The sequence below is a fragment of the Lontra canadensis genome, unplaced genomic scaffold, assembly GCF_010015895.1.
Source record: "Lontra canadensis isolate GAN:19392208 unplaced genomic scaffold, GSC_riverotter_1.0 scaffold10, whole genome shotgun sequence".
NCBI lineage: Eukaryota > Metazoa > Chordata > Mammalia > Carnivora > Mustelidae > Lontra > Lontra canadensis.
In genome coordinates this window covers 2,070,624-2,094,553 of record NW_022631004.1, presented here as the reverse complement: position 1 = coordinate 2,094,553, position 23,930 = coordinate 2,070,624, and the positions used below count along the sequence as shown (strand labels likewise).

The 23,930-nt window shown below is 33.7% G+C and overlaps 1 protein-coding gene across 1 annotated transcript in view; it reads right to left on the bottom strand.

Moving 5' to 3' along the window:
- ANXA10 (annexin A10) overlaps positions 1 to 21,849 on the bottom strand; it is a 105,575-nt gene extending 83,726 nt beyond the window's left edge. The window contains exon 1 of the mRNA XM_032855909.1: positions 21,656 to 21,849. Coding sequence (XP_032711800.1) covers positions 21,656 to 21,673 — 18 coding nt within the window. The 5' untranslated portion in view covers positions 21,674 to 21,849. The remainder of the gene's footprint in view (positions 1 to 21,655) is intronic.
- Positions 21,850 to 23,930: the final 2,081 nt, after the last annotated feature.

Genomic DNA, 23,930 nt, shown 5'->3' with positions numbered 1-23,930 from the left:
AGCAATGAGAAGTATCCTAAAAACTGACTGTGGTTCCAAAGAAACATCTTCTTTGGCCAGAAAGCATCAGTGCTATGTGACTAAAATACCTGTTAAATAAGACCAAAGACATTCCTGAATATTTTCCCACATACTTACCCTTCCCTAAACCTGAAGGTTTTGAAAACCTGTCAGACTACTTTCAGGTGTGAAGGACTCACCCATGTAAGGATAAAAAAAGTCAATCTTGCTCTTTTTATAATGTAAGAGTTTGGCCTGAAGCTGGCAGGAGCATGTGAGGGAGAGAAGCTTTAAAAATGTTCAAAATTTTTACCTCCACAGAGACATTTTTAAAATTTCTGTAAATTTTTGTGAGTGGAAGTGACTTCTTAATATTTAATTAGGTAAAAGTAATCAAGTCATGATATCCCCAATGAACTGAATATTTGTGTCTCTCAAATTCATACGATGAAGCCCTAATTCCCAAGGTAATGGATTTGGAGGTGAAGGCTTTGAAAGGTAATGAGATTTAGATAAGGTAGTAAGTGTGGGTCGCTCATGACAGGATTAATATCCTTCTAAGAAGAAGAGACAAGAACAGAGTCTCTCTCTGCCAAATGAAGACCCAGGGAGAAGAAAGCTTTCTGCAAATAGGAAAAAGGGCTCTCACCAGAAACTGAATCTACTGTCACCTTCATCTTGAACTTCCTATTCTTTAGAACTGTGAGAAATAAATGTCTCTTGATTAAGCTACCAAATTTAATACATTTTCTTACAGCAACCTGAGCTAAGACAGAACCTCTGGGAAACTAGCCTTAGAATTTAAATGGACAGTGTAAGATTAAAAAAACAAACAAACATATTTTTCTTTCTAATTAATGGCCCAAACTTAACTACCTGAAAAATTATTTTTGTTTTCCAAAAATGCCTGTTAAATAAAAGATAAATAATATAATAGTGATTTAATTTGTATAATCAGAAGGTTAAATTAGCAATGTGTCAGAGATGCTCATTTTAAAAAAACTCTAAAGCTAAATTGCTTTGTAACTTTCACTGAAATTCTTTGTTCTGCTTCACTCCATTACCCCCCTTAATTGGCTTTCTCAGTCTATATTTCATTCCTAAAGAAATATTTAACAGTAAGAAGTGAAACCAATTAATAACCATTTGACTACAAATCACAAAGATTTGTTCTTCCTGTTTTTATTTTATATTGAATTATTCAATATAATCAATTCTTTGATTTGTTATCAAGTAAATCCATACTTTCTCTTTTTGATTGGTCTGCTTATACCATTGCCAGTGAAAAGAATACTGACATAGCAATGATTTCATGGTATATTTTGGTCTTTTGATGACTCCCCAGAAAAAGTTATGAAAAGTTATGATGTCCCCCATCTAACGTGGACTGTTAACTATACTAGAAACTTCATGAAGTTGTCAGTGCTTTCTGCCACTAATAGAAATACCTCCACTTCTATATCTAATGCAGGTTTATTTTCTATGGCTTATCATATTCCTGAGTAGAGGAGGTGGGTATGAAGAGAAACATCTACAAGTAAGTGAAAAATACAGCAAATATGATGTAGCATATAGCTAGGAAACCTCTGATAATTACCTTTTCTGGATATTGTAAAAAAAAAAAAATAATAATAAAGAGTAGCCAGCAAAAGTTAAGGCCTTCTGTCCATTTCACTTGTTGATGAACACATGTATCTCACTAGAATAAGATTGGCTTGGTTTGAAATAATCATTATCCTTTGTTGGACAATGTAACAAGTTACCTAAACTCTCCTGATTCATATTTTGTGGACTTAGAGTCATGGACACTTTGTACACTTGAGTTGTTAATTTTGGGATATGTATTCCAGTAAGTAGTTTTTATTAATCCTATTCCTCCTCTTCCTCTTCCTCATTATCATTAGCTTCAATTTATAATTCCACTTAGGTTTTAATTGTTCTTATGAGAGTTCCATGGGACAATATCATTTTCAAAAATCATTTCAATACAAAATTAGAAATAATAACTTGAGTTATAAAATAAGAACTTTCAGTCTTTTAGATAACCACATATATTTATAATATTTTTTCATTTCTTTTTTAAAAATTTTTTATTTTTTATAAACATATAATATATTTTTATCCCCAGGGGTACAGGTCTGTGAATTGCCAGGTTTATACACTTCACAGCTATTTTTTCATTTCTTATGTATTTTAGAAATTTGTAAATTCATAATAAATGCTTTAAAATATTATTGATATAAAATTGTTAATACTGTGCAACATTAAGAAGTTGATCGCAGATTCTAGGAGCTTTCAAGACTATATGGACTTTTTGTGATAAAAAACAGATGAGAGAAACAAAGTCAACCATCTACATTCTTCATGCGAGTTTGGTGTCTACAGTATTTAAAGGAAAATTTATAGCATAAATGTGTGTTAAAACAAAAGAAAGTTTTCAAATAAAAAATTTAAGCTTTTACCATAAGAAATTAGAAAAATAATAGAAAATTATACTCAAAGCAAGCAGGAAGTTGGAAGTAACAAAGACAAGAATAAAAATAAATAAAACAAGAAAAACAAAGAAAATACATGAAATCATAAGCATATTCTTTGAACAACAATAAAATTGATGAAACTCTAGCTAGACCAAGAAAGAAAATTAGAAGATACAGAACATAAATATGAAAATAGCTGAGGAAATCATTATCAAAAGGAATGCTATGAAAAATTCTATGTCCATAACTAAGACAATTTGAATTCCTTAGAAGAAAAAAACTATCAAAACTCACTCAAGAAAAACAAATAACATGATATGCCTAATATCTGTTGAGGGCACTAAATTCATAGTTAAACAACAAAGAGAACTTCAGGGACATAGTTTCACTGGAGATGTCTACCAACCATTCAAAGAATAAATAATAACCAGAGTTACCAAATCTCTTATAGAAGATAGAAGGTAATACTTTCTTACTCATTTTATGGAGCCATAATTACACTTATCCCAAAACAAAACCAACATTACAAGAAAGAAAACTTAAAAAAACAGTAATCTTTATGGACAAAGATGCAAAAATGCACAACCTTATATAAGAAAATCCAACACAAAAATATATAAAAAGAATAATGTAGCATGACTAAGTGAGGTTTATTCCAAGTATGCAAAGCTGATTTTACATTAAAAAAATATTCAATTTATTTCATTGTATTAATTAAGAAGAAAACTCATATTATCATCAAAATATGCTATAAAAACTCAGGGATAGCATTCATTCATGTTTAAAAAATCTCAGCAGAAAAAGAAGGCAATTTATTTTTTTATTTTTTTATTTTTTTAAAGATTATATTCATTCATTTGACAGAGAGAGAGATCACAAGTAGGCAGAGAGGCAGGCAGAGAGAGAGGTGAAGCAGGCACCCCGCTGAGCAGGGAGCCCGATTCGGGGCTCTATCCCAGGACCCTGGGATCATGACCTGAGCCAAAAGCAGAGGCTTAACCCACTGAGCCACCCAGGTGCCCCGGCAATTTATTTTTTAAATTTATTTTTTAATTTATTTTGTTATTTTTTAGAAGACAACTTATTTAATCTGATTAAAGACATCTAAAAAACCTTTGCAAGCTAGCTTATACATAATGGTGAAATGTAAAGGTACTCTACCCACTTGCCCCCATCACTGCCCGCCCATATTGGAAACAAAGGAAAGATGTCTTTTCTCATCACTTCTTCAACATCCTACAGAAAATCATAGTGCAGTAAGAAAATTAAAAAAAAAATCCATATATATTATACAGCTTTTACCTATTTTGTTGAATTCATTCCTAGGTATTATTATTTTTTAAATTATTATTTTAATTTCTCTTTCTGCTGCTTCATTATTAGCTTAGAGAAATGCATTGGATTTCTGTACATTGATTTTTGCATTCTGCAACCTTGCTGAATTCATTTATTAGTCCCAGTAGTTTTTTAGTAGAGTCTTTAGACTTTTCTATAAATATATTATCATGTCATTTGCAAGTAGTAAAAATTTTACTTCTTCTTTACCAATCTGGATGCCTTCTTTCCTTTTTCTTTTCTGATTGCTATGGCTAGGATTTCCAGTACTATGTTGAATAAAAGTGGTGAGAGTATACATCTTTGTCTTATTCCTGACCCTAGGGGAAAAGTTCTCAGTTTTTCAACATCCATTATGATGTTAGCTGTGAAAACTATAAAACACTGATGAAAGAAATTGAAGACAACATGAACAAATGGGAAGATATTCCATGTTCATTGATTAGAGGAACAAATATTAAAAGCTCTGTACTACCCAAAGCAATATATATGTGTAATGCAATCTCTATCAAAATACCAACAGGATATTTCACAGAAATAGAACAAACAATCCTAAAATTTGTATGAAACCAAAAAAGACCCCAAATAGCCAAAGTGATCTTAAGAAAGAAAAACAAAGTTGGAGGTATCACAATTCCAGATTTCAAGTTATATTGCAAAGCTATAGTAATCAAAATGGTATGGTACTGGCACAAAAATAGAATAGATCAACAGAACAGAATTGAAAGCCCAGGCATAAACCATGATTTATAATCAATTACTCTTTCACAAAGGAAGGCAGACTATGCAATAAGAAAAAGTCTCTTTAACAAATGGTGTTGGGAAAACTAGACAGCTACATGCAAAAGAATGAAACAGGACCACTTCCTGAAACCATACAGAAAAGTAAACTCAGAATGGTTTAAACACCTAAATGTGAGACCTGAAATCATAAAAATTCCAGACGAGAGCAGAGGCAGTAATTTCTCTGACATCAGCTGTAATAGTATCTTTTTAGATATGTCTCCTAAGATAAGGGAAACAAAATAAACAAAACAAAACAAAAATAAAGTATTGGGACTACATCAAAATGAAAGCTTCTGCATAGCAAAGGAAAGATCAAACAAAACTAAAAGACAATGTACTGAATGGAAGGAGATATTTGCAAATGATGTATCCAGTAAAGGTTAGTATCTAAAATATATAAGGACCACATACAAGTCAACACCAGAAGAACAAATAACCCAGTTAAAAAAGTGGGCAGAAGACATGAACAGACATTTCTCCAAAGAATATGTCCAGATGACCAAGAGACACATGAAAAGATACTTAACATCACTCATCATAAGGAAAATACAAATCAAAACCATATGAGATATCACCTCACACCTGTCAGAATTGCTAAAATTAGCAACACAAGAAACAACAAGTGTTGGTCAGGATATGGAGAAAAAGGAACCCTCATGCAATGTTGGTGGTGTGCAAACTGGTGCAGTCATTGTGGTAGAGAGTATGAAGTTTCCTTAAAAATTAAAACTAGAACTACCCTATGATCCAGAAATCAGCATATTGGTTATTTGCCCCAAAGAATACAAAACACTAGTTCAAAAGGACATATGCACTCCCTATATTTATTGCAGCATTGTTTACAATAGCCAAATTATGGAAAGAGACCAAGTGTCCATCAGTAGATGAATGGTTAAAGAAGATGTGGTATATGAATATTATTTAACCATAAAAAATAAGGAAATTTTATTATTTGCAACAACATGGTTGGATCTAGAGAATATAATGCTAAGCAAAATAAGCCAGTCAGAGAAAAACAAATACCATGTGGTTTCATTCATATTTGGAATTTTAGAAACCAAATAAATGAACACAGAAAAAAAAAAAAGAGAGAGAGAGAGAAAAAACAAACAAAAAAAACCAGACTCTTAACTATAGAGAACAAGAACAAAATGAGGGTTACCAGTGACATGGTGGATGAAAAGACTGGTGAAATAGGTAAAGGGATTAAGTGTACATTTATCTTGATGAACACTGAGTAATATATGGAATTGTTAAATCACCATATTGTACACCTGAAACTAACATAACACTGTATATTAACTACACCAGAATCAATTTTTTTTTGAAGATTTATTTATTTGAGAGAGAGAGAGAGAGAGAGAGAGAGAGAGAATGCATGAGTGGGAGGAGGGGTAGAGGTAGAGAAAGAGGGGAAGCAGACACTGCACTGAGTGGGGAGACCATCAAGGCCTAAATCTCAGGACTCTGAGATCGTGACTTGAACCCAAATTAAGTGAGATGCTTAACTGACTAAGCCACCCAGGCATCCCATAAAATCAAAATATTTTTTAAAGAGGCATGTATAATGGAAGAGAAGAAACAAAACAGTCTTAACAAAAATTAAAGGAGACTATATATATCTATATCTATCTATCTATCTATCTATCATCTATCTATATACATACCATTTTCACGGCTGAAAAAATATTGTTAAGATGTCAGTTCTCCCCAAGTTGATCTGTAGATTTAACAGAATCCCAATCACAATCCCAGCAGCATTTTATGTAGATTTGAACAATTTGATTCTAAAATACCCATGGAAATGCAAAGAACCTAGAACAACTGAAACAGATTTGAGAAAAAAAAAAAAGAAGAATAATGCTAACTGATTTTAAGAATTGTTGTGAAGCCACAATATAATAATGTGCTACTGATCAGTGCTCTAGAAAAATTGATCAATGGAGTAGAAAAGGGAGTCTGGCAATAGATCTGCATATATATAGACAAATAGCTTTTGACAAAGTTGTGGAGCAATTCCATGGAGAAATAATAGTTTTTGCAAGAAATGGCATTATAAAAGCTGGATGTTCACATGAAAAAAAAAATTATGCTTGAACTATAGCTCACACCTTACACAAAAATTAACCCAAAATTGATCATAGCCCTAAATAGAAATGTAATTGTATAAAATATCTGGAAGAAAATATAGGAGAAATTCTGCATGACTTTGGGTTAGTAAAAGAATTTTTAGATATGACAGTAAAAGTATAATTTGTAAAGTAGAAAGAAATTGGGCTTTGTCAAAGTTGAAAACTTTTAATCTGTGAAAAACACTGTTAAAAGAATGAGAAGACAAGTCACAGAATTAGAGAAAATATTCGTAAATCACGTTTCTTATGAAGACCTTTTATTCAAAATTTATAAAGGACAATAAGAAATAAAAAGAAAAACGGAATTAAAAATAGGTAAACATTATAAGCAGACATATTCTCAGTGAAGTTAGGGTAAATAAGTATATGAAAAACTACTAATATCATTATACATAAGGAAATACAAAGTAAAACTGTAATGAGATCCTACTACAATATGTTGTCACTGGAATGCAAAATTGTACAGCCATTTTGGAGAAACAGTTTGGCAGATTCTTACAAAGTTAAACATATTATTACCATATAACCTGGCAATCCCACTCCTAGATAATTATCTAAAAGAAATAGAAACTTATCTTCACACAAAAAACCTGAGTTTTCGTAGAAGCCTACTTTGAAATTGGTAAAGATTGGAAACAACCCAGATGTCCTTCAAACTGAATGAATAAACAAATTGTGGTACATTCATACAACAGACTGCTATTCAGCAATAAAAAGAGAAGCTATATTTGTAAGATTCCATAGTCTTTGATTCTATTTATATGACTATCTATAAAAGGTAGAACTAGAGGAATGGAAGATAGAGGAATATTTGCCCAAATTTGAGGGTTTGGGGATGTAGCTGACTATAAATGGGAACTAAGGAGGGATTTTTGGATGATTAAGGTCTTCTATAAGGAAAGGTAGTACTGGATACATGACTCAATACTCATACAACTGTATACCACAGAGAACATATTCTGTTACTCATAAATGTAAATTTAACAAGATCAACTATAATCTACAGGGAATCCAACAAAGAATAAAGATTGTAGCAAACAACTAAATTACAAATGAATCTTATAATCATAGTAAAGCGGCTTGCAAGAAGGGACATGTCCTAACTTTGGTAAATAGTGTTTAACTGGATATTGTAGAGGTAAAGATGAAAAGAACCCAAACAATGTCCTGTTTTTGGCAAAATTGTTTCTCACAGGCTGTGGCTTAGCATATTTTAAACTGTGTGTATGCTAGTGTTGAACAAATGAGCATGTTTTAGATAATGATAGTCACGATTTTTACTGCGTGAGAAGTTACAAATAATAGAAGAGGATAAAACTTTGGTGCAGGGTTAGATTGAAGTTATCAATATGGAGATAGATAATAGCCAGAGAAAGAGAGAGAAAGAAAGAAAGAAAGGTAAATAGTAGATAGATGAATAGATAGGTGGGTAGGTAGGTAGACCTAAACATATACATATGTACAGAAATAAATATAGATATGTGCAGAAATATGGGTATTTTTATAGACTTCATTTCTCTGTCATCTCAAAGAGCTTATAAACAGTGATTCCACTGTAGAAATGAGCACACCCAGCATTCATATCTCAGTTTTTAAATACTATTATTCAACTAAGAGAATCAGGGCTCCATGGAGAAGTGGTCAATTCCAGAGCTGGGACAGGAAAAAGTACAGTAGACCATTTAACACATAGCCTACATTATACCTACGGTAACAATTAGTTCCTACATTACCATTTAGTGAAATGGTCTTTTTCTTATGTATAATACTGATTTGGGCTAATTCGAATGCTTCAGAGATGGAAATGGTTTTAGAAAATGTTATTTAACTTATTTAGCAAAGGGAAGTAAATATTAAAAAATACCTCTTCTCATAATCACATGGTTATATATAACTTGTCTGCCAACAACAGCCAAGAAACAGGTGAATCAGTCTCCCTCTCAAATATTATGTTTCATCCCCTAAATTATAAAATTACTACCATCTACTATTCACAATATCTGGGATGAATCAAAATAAGAACTGGAGGGGTGTGAGATCTTGAAGAGTTTCTGGTGGACATTGTGTTGTGATAGGTTCAGTTGTGAACTTGGTTGCACACAAAAAAATCCTCATTTCAAAGCCAATAATTTGGCTATCTTGAGCATTCATAAATATGACCTTTTTTTGCTGTGAAGGGACTACTGTACTCATTATGAATATTTACTTTTTTATATACCAGCTACATGATTAAACATACAGCAGTCAGTAAAACAGGTGATGAAAAGTACACAGAAGGTGTGTGTACCTCCAGATACCAATGTCTCGATCTTACAGCACATTTGTCTGTTTTCTTATTTATTCTTTAAAACACTACATTTTTTTTTTTTGGTTTTTAAATAAATATTCTTTATTTTTATTTTTATTTTTTATTTTTTTTATTTTAATTAAAACACTGACATTTTGAGAATGACAGCTAAATGACAGCCTAGAAGAATGTATATATATATATATTCAACATCTCTGAAGAATTGAATAATAATTCAAGAAGATTACTATTGTAGTGATGACATCAACACAAGAATCATCCAACTAGAAAATATAATGGTTCATATATTTTTTAAATCATTACTAATACACATTACTTAGAACTATGTGTCTAATTGGGTTAGAGTGTCTTTTATTTTAACTTGAAACAATATTTCTACAATGCTTCCACTTCTGGCTTATTTAAAAATAATATAACACAAATGTTGCAATCAAGAAATAGGATGATAAGGGTGCCTGGGTCGCTCAGTGGGTTAAGCCTCTGCCTTCAGCTCAGGTCATGATCTCACGGTCCTGGGATCGAGCCCTGCATCAGGCTGTCTGTGCAAGGAGCCTGCTCTCCTCCCTACCCCCTCGCCTGCCTCTCTGCCTACTTGTGATCTCTCTCTGTGTCAAATAAATACATAAAATCTTTTTTTAAAAAAGAAATAGGATGATAAAATACATTAAGACATCCTATTGCAGGAAAAATTTGGAAGGAATTCAAACACTTGGAAGCTAAAGACCACCCTGATTAAGAATGTCTGGTACAAAAACAATGAATACTGTTATGCTGAAAATAAATAAATAAAAAAAGATTAAAAAAAAAAAGAATGTCTGGATCAATCAGGACATCAAAGTAGAACTTAAACAACTCATAGAAACCAATGAGAATGAAGATACTTTGGTCCAAAACCTATGGGATATGGCAAAGTTGGTCCTAAGGACAAAATACATAGCCATCCAAGCCTCTTTCAAAAAAATTGAAAAATCCAGAACACCAGTTCTCTTACACCTTAAAGAACTGGAGAGTCAATAACGATTAAGCCAACCCCACACACAAGAAGGGAAATAATCAAGATTAGAGCAGAGATCAATGAGATAGAAACTAGAGATACAGTAGAACACATCAATAAAACTAGAAGCTGGTTTTTTGAAAGAATCAATAAGATGGATGAACCACTGGCCAAACTAATCCAAAAGAAAAGAGAGAGGACCCAAATTAATAAAATTATGAATGAAAAGGGAGAGATCATGACTAACACCAAGGAAATAGAAACAATCATCAGATATTATCATCAATAGTTATATGCCAATAAGTAAAGCAACCTAGACAAAATGGATGCATTCCTAGAAACCTATAAACTCCCAAGACTGAAACGGGAAGAAATTGACAACCTGAGTAGACCAATATTTAGTAACGAGATTGAAGCAGTGATCAAAAACCTCCCAAGAAAACAAGAGCCCAGCACGTGACGGAGTTCCTGGAGAATTTTACCAAACATTCAAAGAAAAAAATAATACCTATTCTCCTGAAGCTGTTTCAAAAAATAGAAACAGAAGGAAAACTTCTATACTCTTTTTATGAAGCCAGTATTACCCTGATCCCCAAACTGGGCAAAGACCCCACCAAAAAGGAGGATTTCAAACCAATATCCTTGATGAATATGGATGCCAAGATTCTCAACAAGATCCTAGCTAATAGGATCCAACAGTACATTAAAAAGATTATCCACCCATGACTAGGTGGGATTTATCCCTGGGATGCAAGGGTGATTGAATTTTCACAAATAAATCAATGTGATAGAATAAATCAATAAAAGAAGAGAAGAGAACCACAGGGTCCTCTCAATTAATGCAGAGAAAGCATTTGACAAGATACAGCATCCATTTCTGATTAAAACTCTTCAAAGTATAGGAGTAGAGGGAGCATTCCTCAAACTCATAAAATCTATCTATGAAAATCCCACAGTGAATATCATTCTCAATGGGGAAAAACTGACAGCCTTCCCATTGAGATCAGGAACATGACAAGGTTGCCCACTCTCACCACTTTTGTTCAATATAGTACTGTCAGTCCTAGCAATGGCAATCAGAAAACAAAAAGAAATAAAAGGTATTCAAATTGGCAAAGAAGACGTCAAACTCTCTCTCTTCATAGATGACATGATACTTTATATGGAAAACCCAAAAGACTCCACCCCCAAACTACTAGAACTCATACAGCAATTCAGTAATGTGACAGGATACAAAATCAATGCACAGAAATCAGTTGCTTTCTTATACACTAACAGTGAAAATATAGAAAGGGAAATTAGAGAATCGACTCCATTTACTATAGCACCAAGAAGCATAAGATACCTAGGAATAAACCTAATCAAAGAGGTAAGGGATCTGTACTTGAGGAACTACAGAACACTCATGAAAGAAATTGAAGACACAAAAAGATGGAGGAACATTCCATGCTCATGGATCAAAAGAATAAACATTATTAAAGTGTCTATACTACCTAGAGCCATCTATAATTTCAGTGCCACCCCAATCAAAATTCCGCCAGCATTTTTCAAAGAGCTGGAACAAACAATCCTAAAATTTCTATGGAACCAGAAGAGACCCCAAATTGCTAAGGAAATGTTGAAAAAGAAAAACGAAGCTGACGACATCACATTGCCTGATTTCAAGCTTTACTACAAAGCTGTGAACACCAAGACAGCATGGTACTGGCACAAAAACAGACACGTAGACCAATGGAACAGAGTAGAGAGTCCGGATATGGGCCCACAAATCTATGGTCAAATAATCTTTGACAAAGCAGGAAAGAATATCCAGTGGAAAAAAAGAGTCTCTTCAATAAATGGTGCTGGGAAAATTGGACAGCTATGTGTAAAATAATGAAACTTGACCATTCTCTTACACCATACAGAAAGATAAACTTGAAATGGATAAAAGACCTCAATGTGAGGCAGGAATCTATCAAACTTCTAGAGGAGAACATAGGCAGTAACTTCTTCGACATTGGCCACAGCACCTTCTTTCAAGACATGTCTCCAAAGGCAAGGGAAACAAAAGCAAAAATGAACTTTTGGGACTTCATCAAAATAAAAAGTTTCTGTACAGCAAAGGAAGCAGTAAAAAAAACAAAGAGGCAACCCACGGAATGGGAGAAGATATTCGTAAATGACACTACAGACAAAGGACTGATATCCAAGATCTATAAAAAGAACTCCTCAAACTCAACACACACAAAACACATAATCATATCAAAAAGTGGGCAGAAGATATGAACAGACACTTCTCCAAAGAGGACATACAAATCGTTAACAGACACATGAAAAAATGTTCATCATCATTAGCCATCAGGGAGATTCAAATCAAAACCGCATTGAGATACCACCTTACACCAGTTAGAATGGCCAAAATCAACAAGACCGTAAACAACAGGTGTTGGAGAGGATGTGGAGAAAGGGGAACCCTCTTACACTATTGGTGGGTATGCAAGTTGGTGCAGCCACTTTGCTAAACAGCATGGAGATTCCTTAAGAATTTAAAAATAGAGCTAACCTATGACCCTTCAATTGCACTACTGGGTATTTACCCCAAAGATACAGATGTAGTGAAAAGAAGGGCCATCTGTACCCCAATGTCCATAGCAGCAATGGCCACAGTCGCCAAACTGTGGAAAGAATCAAGATGCCCTTCAACAGACGAATGGATAAAGATGTGGTCCATATATACAATGGAATATTATGCCTCCATCAGAAAGGATGAATACCCAACTTTTGTATCAACACGGACGGGACTGGAGGAGATTATGCTGAGTGAAATACATCAAGCAGAGAGAGTTAAGTATCATATGGTTTCACTTACTTGTGGAGCATAAGGAATAACATGGAGGACATTGGGAGATGGGGAGGAGAAGTGAGTTGGGGAGAAATCGGAGGGGGGAGACAAATCATGAGAGACTGTGGACTCTGAGAAACAAACTGGAGGTTTTGGAGGGGAGGGGGTTACAGGGTTGGGTGAGCCTGGTGGTGGGTATTAGGGAGGGCATGTATTTCATGGAGTACTGGGTATGGTGCATAAACGATGAATTTTGGAACACTGAAAAAAAAATAAAAAAAAGACATCCTGTTGCTTTATTATAAATTGCCTCAAAATAAAGAGGAAAAGTCCATCCAAAGCAGTCTCTGAGTGAGATTGATTCCCATTATTCCATAATAGTACATGAAACACATCTTATGTACAAATAACCTGTAATTATTTTTATGTTTCATATTTAATACTTATCATACTGTTAACATTTTTTTTCTGGTTCCTTCTAGCATAATTACCAGAATGTCTTAAGGACCTAAATAGAAGGGTAATTTAGAAAGAATGCATTCATAATTATGTATTGTGATAAGATGGGATGTTGGCAAAGAAAATGGGTCTTAAGAGGCAATTTTTTTAAGTGCCCAAATGAGAAAAGCATGTCCACAAATTATAAGCAGAGTTTTTTTTTTTCCCCCAAGATTTTAATTATTTATTTGACAGAGAGAGAAGGCACAAGCAGGTGGAGCAGCAGAGGGAGAGGGGGAAGCAGGCTCCCCAGTGAGCAGGGAACCCAATGCAGGACTGGATCCCAGGACCCCGAGATCATGACCCAAGCTGAAGGCAAATGTTTAACCAACTGAGCCACACAGGCACCTCTATAAGAAGAATATATTTTTTTAATAATTTTTTTAATTTATTTTCAGCATAACAGTATTCATTGTTTTTGTACCACACCCAGTGCTCCATGCAATCCGTGCCCTCTCTAATACCCACCACCTGGTTCCCCCAACCTCCCACCCCCCTACCTCTTCAAACCCTTCAGATTGTCTTTCAGAATCCATAGTCTCTCATTGTCACCTCCCCTTCCAATTTCCCCCAACTCCCTTCTCCTAACTCCCCATGTCCTCCATGCTATTTGTTATGCTCCACAAATAAGTGAAACCATATGATAATTAACTCTCTCTGCTTGACTTATTTCACTCAGCATAATCTCTTCCAGTCCTGTACATGTTGCTACAAAAGTTGGGTATTCATCCTTTCTGATGGAGGCATAATACTCCATAGTGTATATGGACAACATCTTCCTTATCCATTCGTCTGTTGAAGGGCATCTTGGTTCTTTCCACAGTTTGGCAACCGTGGCCATTGCTGCTATAAACATTGGGGTACAGATGGCCCTTTCTATAAGAAGAATTTTAAGAATCTTTGGAAATGATTCAAAAGAGACTGAGTCAGGGAAATTGATAGCATGAACTCTGAAATACTTTCTAAAAAATCCTGCAGTCCATTCTTTTTTGATGACCCAGGCTAGGTTTTTCCTGATTACAAGGAGTTTCTGCTGATAGAAGAAATCTATGGTAGATAGAGGTCTGGGGTGTTGGTCTGGGAGGTGGTAATACAAAAGGAAAAATCAGTAAGTAATGCCCTCTAAATAGTGTCTTTCTATTTGCTTTCTCCATTCCACCTAGTCCCGGAAATATCTGACTCATTAAAATAACTATGAGTCTTATTGCTCAAACATAATTTCTTAAGACTTTAATCTTGTGATTTAGCAAGAGAATAGTTTTAAAAAGTGATTTGTGATAATCTGATGACTTTTTTCCTGTGCTGTTTGTTAAATAGGTTGATGAATTAGAAAAAATAAAAATATAGTTAGTCCTTTTTTTCTGTTGTGGCTTTTACAGCTTCTAATAAACTTGAAGAGGGTTTGGGTTTAACCTAATGTTTATTTAAGTGAATGTATGGTATTAGTGTTAATAGTAGAAATATAATGTCAAAATAACTTTTTGAATAACTTTAAATCATCTGGACACTCCAGAATTTAAGTGAAGTCAACAGATCTAGAGAGGAAAAGGTGGTATATCTTCCACAGGCTCTATGTTCTGTATACCATAAGCACTTTTGAAAATGGAAGTGATTCTACAAATTTAAGTATTATTATTGTTCTTGCTATTATGGTGAATGCTCTAAGAATTTGTAAACCTCTACCAAAATCTTTCTTAAAATCTCCTCTTTAATGTTTTTACTTCCTACTTCATGACTGTTTAATTCTGAAATAATGATAGTTACTATACAGCAGTGGAATATAGATTTCAATAATGCAGAGGTTTTAACAATCATATTCACTGTTGTATTCTTAGTACCTAGAATTGAGTGCAGAGATAGAGGTAGGGAGACCAGGTAGGAAGCTATTTCGTAAAGTTGGTAAGTGAGATAATAATAGCTTGGACCAGGGTAGTTGTAGTGGAACTGGTGAGAGGTGGTCAGATAATGAACATATTGTGAATGTAGAGCCAAAAGATTTTGATAAGTGGACTGTTTTTAAGGTATGAGAGAGAGGAGTCAGAGATAACTTCCTTTTTTAAACAAAATTTTAATGTATTTATTTATTTTGGCCTGAGCTGTTAAGATAATGTAGTTTCCACTCACTGAGTGGACACCTAGTTATATGACTCTGAGATTGAAGCACGGATGCTGGGTTGAGATACAATTTCAAGGAAGACTATGTGTGTATACATTGCAGTTAAACCATTATATTGGATAAAATGACAAAAGGAGTGGCTATGAACAGGAAACAGGAAAGTTTCAAGAATTGAAACCTGGAACATTCTTGGCAAAGGAGACTGTGTCAGGAAACACATAAGATGAAGAATGAGACCAGGATAAGGGATTCAGGCACATGGAGGTCACTGTTGATGTTCATAGGACATTTTATGTGAAATGGATTTGAGTGAAAACCGAATTAAAGTAGATTCAGAGAACTGGAAGAGAGGAATGGAATATAATGAATGTAATGCACTTCTGAGGAACTTTGCCATAAAAAGGAGATTGTGGTAGTAACTGGGGAGGGAGGAAGTGGGATTATGAAAATTTTAGCATGGGAGAAGCTATTTACAAATAAAGATTATGCTGAGTTTAAGAGACTCTATTTCTATTCCTGAAACTTCTGATGTTATTCAAACATTAATAAATTTTATGAATAGTTACATACATATATGTGTGTATGTATGTGTGTTTGTGTGTATATATGTATGTGAATGATTGAACACGTATATGTGTGTGTGTATATGAAACCAAACTTGGCAACAAACTTAACTTCATCTCTAGAAATAGTGCATTGGATTGCTGAAGGCCAGGGCTTTTGAGTTAGAGTAGGGTTAAAACATGGGAACTGCTACTAAATAAACACTAATCTAGCATACATTTTTGGAGTAGTGTTTATGTTTCAAGTCTTCTTAGTGCTTTATTTGCCACTTAATTCTTAAGAGGTTCTTATAACATAGGTGCATTATCACATCCATTTCATAGATAGGAAAACTGAGATGCAGAAAGATGAAGTAAATTGTTCTGTCATATGGATCCTGTGGAGTAAAGCTGGTTCTGACCTTATGTTTCATTTCCATTCTACAGTTCTATTTGCTCAGCCTTTACCTTTAAAAGCCATTATAGCTATTATAAGAGGGCTTAAAAAATCAACAGCATGCTCATATATCTCTTCAAGGAAAAAATACATTTAATTTTTCCAGTCCAATTCAACAGAGGCTTCAGTAAAAGTTGAAGCATAACCAGCATGATTCATAACTTTTGTTGAATCAAAGTGTGTAAAGTTCAGACAACGTAGTCTTGTGATAGTAGAAAGCAATCTAAAGTATGAGTAACCTTTTATTAATATTTGTTCAGTAAGTCATATTACAGATTATTAATCAAAGTCAGATTTCTTGGATGGAAATACTTCTCTCAGGAATACCCTTCAATAGGAAAAGCCTGCTTTAAAAATAATCTTGCATAATCAACAGCTTCTGCTCCCATGGGAGGTCTTCTCAGCTTGCAATCACTCTTGGATAGAATGCCCTGAATTTGTTTCTGATTTACTGAGGGCTCTTCCTTCATTACATATAATTCACTGCTAAGTACCAATGCATTTACTCCATATTAGTTGGGCTAAAATGCAGACAATCATGTTGTACACACTAGATATTACCTAAATTGCTGTTGTTTGGCTTTGGCGCTCTTTGGGGAGCCATTCTAGGGATGCATTTATGAGGAAAAGCATCTTTGTAAAGTTACAGCTGCTAATTTTCTGCCTCTTAATTGGGTTTCCAAAGGACCCACCTTTTGCTTTGTAACATGAAGCCAGTAATTATGTAGGATAATTGCACTTAGGTATTTTTACTTTTTTGTGTATTAGAAATGGTTTTGAAGTTAGACAGGATCATCCTGCATGACCACTTCCTGGTTTTTCACTTGGAGGAAAGTATTGACCTTCTCTAATCCTCCGTATATTCATGTGGAAAACAGAAATACTTTCCTTGAAGGTTGTGAAGACTAAAAATAATATATTATAGAACCACTGAATAGAATATTTGGTGTTTCCAAAAGGAGTGTTAAAAATTTAGCATGTTAAATGATACTTTTGTGAAAAGATTTGGTGTGACAGTTAAATTAGACGAAGTGTGCAAAGCTCCTGATGTATAGTAGAGATTCAAATAATTTTAATAATTGTTTCTCTACTGTAGGTATAATGCATAGTTAATTCAGATACAGACTATGATATCAATATGTTATATTGCTTGTAAAACTCCAACAATTAATATTTTTCTATCAGTCAAATATGGTAGAAATAGGAAAGTTATCAAAAGGTTTGGAAAAAGAAGAGGATTAAAGTTTACTTTGAGTCAAGAAGGAAGAGTATAATCAAATAAATCAATCTGTAGTAAATAAAATGCTACTATATAAAAAGGGGATCAGTTATGACAAAACAGGACAAAAATAGCCAACAATTTTCATTAGAAGAATCAGGCCAATATATTTGAATGAGGCAGTATATTATAGTGGATAAAAGTTCAAATTAGAAGGACACAGTGATAACTGGGTTTGGATCCTGGCTTTGGCAAATATATATATAATATAATTTATATATTTTCTAATTAAGTAAATATATTTATTATTAATATTTAAGAGTTATATAAGCACAATTAAATAATTATAAATATAATTAATAATATTCACAAATTTAATAATTTATAGATTATCTACTATATAAAATACATATTTATATTTATCTAATATTCTACAGTGCAATTTCCCTCAATGTAGGAGGGATATTATAACAATATCTTCCTGAAAGGTGATTTATATCTGACAAATTAATAAAACATATTTGTTTTGTCATAATGAATTAAATCTTGCTTTCAATAGACAGTCTTATGGTCAAGCACATAAGTAAAATACACTTATTGCATTGAGGTATATTTACCTTCTTAATGTAACTAACCCACTGAAACTACTTCAATAATTAAGTGTTATCTACCTCCATAATTATAGAAAATAATTTTAAAGTATTACATATGATTATTTCTTGTAGAAATGCAGCTACTTTTCTATGACTCTTGCTTCTTGCTTGACTTATACTTAAATTTTCTATATTTTGGGGGCACCTGGGTGGCTCAGTGGGTTAAGCCTTTGCCTTTGGCTCAGGTCATGATCCCAGTATCCTGGGATTGAGCCCCGCACTGAGGTCTCTGCTCAGCAGGGAGCCTGCTTCCCCCATCTCTCTGCCTCTCTGCCTACTTGTGATCTTTCTCTCTGCCAAATAAATAAAATCTTTAAAAATTTTTTTCTATATTTTTAATTGCTACTAATGAATTACCTCAATGGCTCTCAAAAATGCTCAACTATTTTTATCAAGCATGTAAGTTCAGATGTCATATATTGAATAGAAACTGCTCAGTAGAGGACCTACAAGTGTATTTTTAAGCAGCAATCCAGTCAATAATCATCCACACCATAATATGGAAATTTCTGTTTTATTGCCTATGGAAGAGCTTATCTTTTGCTTGAGAACACCAGACTCAAAATGGAGATTAAACAGATTAATTTAACCTTGACTGTCGGTCTCTTTAATACCAAATTCTTTTTTTTTAAAGATTTTATTTATCTATTTGACAGAGATCACAAGTAGGCAGAGAGGAAGGCAGAGAGAGAGCGAGGAGGAAGCAGGCTTCCCACTGAGCAGAGAGCCCAATGCAGGGCTTGATTCCAGGACCCTGGGATCATGACCCTAGCCGAAGGCAGAGGTTTAACTCACTGAGCCACCCAGGTGCCTCTTTAATACCAAATTCTAATCACTTAGACCATATATTTCAAATTAATAAATAATTACCTTAAAATATGATTTTGATTATGTAAAACTATTTTATCATCAAAATGTGCTGAGATAATACATAAAACCTAACATTTATCTCTTAAATGATAAAAAAATAACTTAAAACGCATATTTAAACATGCTCAAATCCACCTCTTTAGTCTCTGATATTCTTTATCAGCTCCAGAATGATAGCCAATCATTTCATTTTTTTAAAATCTTGTCATCATCATAACTTTTAATATTCCCTGAAATATAACTTAAGTATTTTCTAAATGTTCCTTTGATAAATTGGCATACACAGTATATAGGATGTAATATTTCCAAATGATTACACTTGAATGAACAAAAAGGGAGAAAACAGTAGCTGTTTATGAATTAAATCATTTTACCATGCTGGTCTGAATTACTTCATGATTCATTTCTCTGTAGTGAAATGTAACTGCTGCATGATTAACAAAATAGTAATGATAAATTTCAACTGCTTATGAATCCTAGAATCTCAAGATAAAATTAAGCTGCTTAAGGCAACAATGATGGGAATTGGCCCCCCCCTTTTTTAAAATTTCTTTTCAGCGTAACAGTATTCATTGTTTTGCACCACACTCTCCTTAATACCCACCACCTGGCTCCCCCAACCTCCCATCCCCTGCCCCTTCAAAGCCCTCAGTTGTTTTTCAGAGTCCATAGTCTCTCATGGTTCACCTCCCCTTCCAATTTCCCTCAACTCCCTTCTCCTCTTCATCTCCCCGTGTCCTCCATGTTATTTGTTATGATCCGCAAATAAGTGAAACCTTAATAATTGACTCTCTCTGCTTGACTTATTTCACTCAGCATAACGTCTTCCAGTCCCATCCATGTTGATACAAAAGTTGGGTATTCATCCTTTCTGATGGACTCATAATACTCCATAGTGTATATGGACCACATCTTCCTTATCCATTAGTCTGTTGAAGGGCATCTTGGTTCTTTCCACAGTTTGGCAACTGTGGCCATTGCTGCTATAAACATTGGGGTACAGATGGCCCTTCTTTTCACTACATCTGTATCTTTGGGGTAAATACCCAGTAGTGCAATTGCAGGGTCATAGGGAAGAAATTTTTAATTTCTTGAGGACTCTCCATACTATTCTCCAAAGTGGCTGCACCAACTTGCATTCCCACCAACAGTGTAAGAGGGTTCCCCTTTCTCCACATCCCTTCCAACACATGTTGTTTCCTGTCTTGCTAATTTTGAAATTGGCCCCTTTTTTGATCCTTATTCAATATTTGATTTGAAAAACAAAATAAAATTTTCTTGGAAATTAATACTTTTTAAAATTAGATAACATTATTTGTGTGCCAAAGTTTAACCAAATATTTATGCTGTGACTTTTTTACTTAAAAAATTGCAGTAAAAATAAAAAGCTTCCTGAAAGCATTTTTTATTATATAGATTCAAAAAATTGTCATCAACACAGAGCACAATTACATATAATTTCCAAGACCATGTCTAATGGATATCTTTTTTAAAATGTATATTTAGATAGCTCAGTGTCTATGTTAGCTCTTCAAATGTTAGAGGACTAAGAGTAGTTGCATTGAAATGATTCAAATAAGAAAAACAAATACTAAACTGAGTTATACATTGTTTAAATTCAAAAGATAATCATTCAAAAATAAACTCTTTTCTGAAAGATCATAGATTTAAAATAAAAATTAACAATCAGGGGCACCTGGGTGGCTCAGTGGGTTAAAGCCTCTGCCTTCAGCTCAGGTCATGATCCCAGGGTCCTGGGATCGAGCCCCACATCGGGCTCTCTGCTCAGTGGGGAGCCTGCTTCCTCCTCTCTCTCTCTCTCTCTCTCTGCCTGCCTCTCTGCCTACTTGTGATCTCTGTCTGTCAAATAAATAAATAAAATCCTTAAAAAAATTAACAATCACATTTATTTTTAGTCTCTCTCTCTCTTTTTTTTTAAAGATTTTATTTATCTGGCAGAGACCCACAAAGAGGCATAGCGGCAGGCAGAGGGACAGGGAGAAGCAGGCTTCTGGCTGAGCAGGGAGCCCAACATGGGGTTCAATCCCAGGACTCTGGGGTCAGAATCCGAGCTGAAGGCAGATGCCCAGCTGACTAAGCCACCCAGGTGCCCCTATTTTTAGTTTTGATAGAAACACATATGGGAAAAAATCTTATAACTTTAGTGAAAATTAAGTCAGATTACTCATGAAAGTAAAGGCAGTCTAAATTGTCTTTATGGAATAATAAAATTAGCATAGGTTTCAAAATTAGCATAGGTTTATATTTAACAATATAACTTTAATAGTTGTATTGAACATCTATTAATTAAAAATTTAATGAAAATAAATTAAAACATTAATATTTCCTGATGAAAATGTCAAGCACCACACATGAAATTTTATAAATAAGGTTCAAATCTCAAAAGACTGGAAAAGCTTTATAGAAATAGCCATTTTACTTACATAGTCTCCACAGAACATTTTGATGATGGTGGTTAACTTCAGAGAACAAAGGAGTTTTAGTAAGTGACCAATTGCATAGGCTTTTTTCCTATGTAGTGAGAAAGAATTGAAGTTCCCTGTTCAGTCAGATTTTTATGTCTACTGTTCACCTCAGTTTCTCAGGAAAGAAAAAGTAGGCTCAACTCTGGATACAGCATGTCTCAAGATATAGTATTTACACTGAGCTATGAGTCATAGGTGTGCAGGTAGAATTGTTGCATAAAATAAATAGAACCCCTGGTCCTGTGTTGATTTAAGAAACATACATTAGCCAACCAATGAAAGAAGTGTAATCTTCAGAAAAGGACTTATGGAAAGGTAAGTTGATTAAACACAAAATTAATGATTTATTTTCTGCTTTATCATTTTTAGATACTCTTTCAGGTACTCTGGCCCCTAGCTTCATGTTTCAAATTGCTAAGTTCTTGGTGCATCTATACTATTCAGTAGTATTTTTAACTACTATCTGATTATAAATAAAAAAAAAATAATGTGTCTAGGTCAGAATTGAATACCCAGCAATAAACCATATATATATTCACTATCATTTTCACACTTCATATATATTTTTTATCTTAATATTTAATTTTATTACATTTTAAGGAAACAATTTAAAAAATAACTTCAAATTCTAATAAATTGTTTGGATATATCTGTCCCCATAAGTTTCATGAATTGTTCCAGGTATCACAAAATAAATGTGTGTTACATCATTTTACTGCCATTTAGTGAACAATGCAGTGTTCATTTGGTCTATAAAAATTTTAAAAGATTTTGAAAATAAATTACAGATAAACAACTTTTGGTTGAAAGAACATAAAATTACAGTAGGTATCAGTGGATCAGCATCCATAACTACTTTGCCCAAAATCAATCTGATGTTAAAATATGGATAAAAATCATTAAACAGGGGGCGCCTGGGTGGCTCAGTGGGTTAAAGCCTCTGCCTTAGGCTCAGGTCATGATCCCAGAGTCCTGGGATTGAGCCCCGCATTGGGCTCTCTGCTCAGTGGGGAGCCTGACTTCCTCCTCTCTCTCTGCCTGCCTCTCCACCTACTTTTGATCTATCTGTCAAATAAATAAATTTTAAAAAATCATTAAATAGGATATCTTAATATAATATATACACTGAGCAGAAAAATATCTGATGTCTGCAACACTTAATTCATAAGATTCTGATTAACTTAATAATATACTTGGTACCATATAACATGTAAAGAAGAATTTTGCCTGCTTTTGAAGAAGTTATAATCTAATAAATTATTCTACATACATGCTACATACATGCGAATACGCATGTATGTATGTATATCTGTGCGTGTCTGTATTTGTGTCTGAATTTGTCTTATATTTCTCTGCATATATTTAAAGAGCATATAGTAATTACTAAATAACTTTATACTTGTATGTATAAGATTCAAAATTAAAAACAAAGGAAAATTTGTTTTTCAACTAAAAGCATCATTTTCTTTCTTTTTAAAAAAGGTTTTATTTATTTGAGAGAGAGAGAGAGGCAGGGGGAGGTCACAGGGAGAGAATTCTCAAGCAGACTCTGTGCTGAGAACGGAGCCTGATATGGGATTCAATCCCAGGAACCCCTGGGATTATGACCTGAGCAGAAATCCAGAATCGGCCACTTAACTGACTGATCCACCCAGGTTCTTCCATTTTCTTTCTTATGATTATTTTCAAAAGTTGTTTGATTTTTGGCTCTAATTATAGACTAAGTATGTTAATATGAAATGAAAATTTTCAAAATATTTGAGGCAAACATTTTTCTAATATTACCACATAGTTGGGAAAAAAGAGATCTGGTAATATTTCCTGATTTCCTTCCAGACAATGGTTACTTTATTTTTACTCATCATTACTTTATGAGTTAGCTTTTTAAAAATGGACTCAATTAATACTATGATGTCTGGGATTTGCTTTATAACCCTTCAGGCAAAAAAGGTCTGAGACATATTAATCCAGTAGGACAAAACTTTGAAAGTTGTTGAGGAGATGGCAATCCATTAAATAATTCTATTTTTGTTTATATTTGAAGATTTTCATAATAATTTTTTGAAGTTTGAATTTAACTCATTTACTCATTTAAATATGATTTGAATATGTAATATATGGAAAGTAAGAAATGACAATAACCATTGAGCTTTTATTCTATATTAGGCACTGTTTCAAACAAATTTACCCATGTAACTGAATTTAATTCTTACAAAACATCTATAGGCTAGGT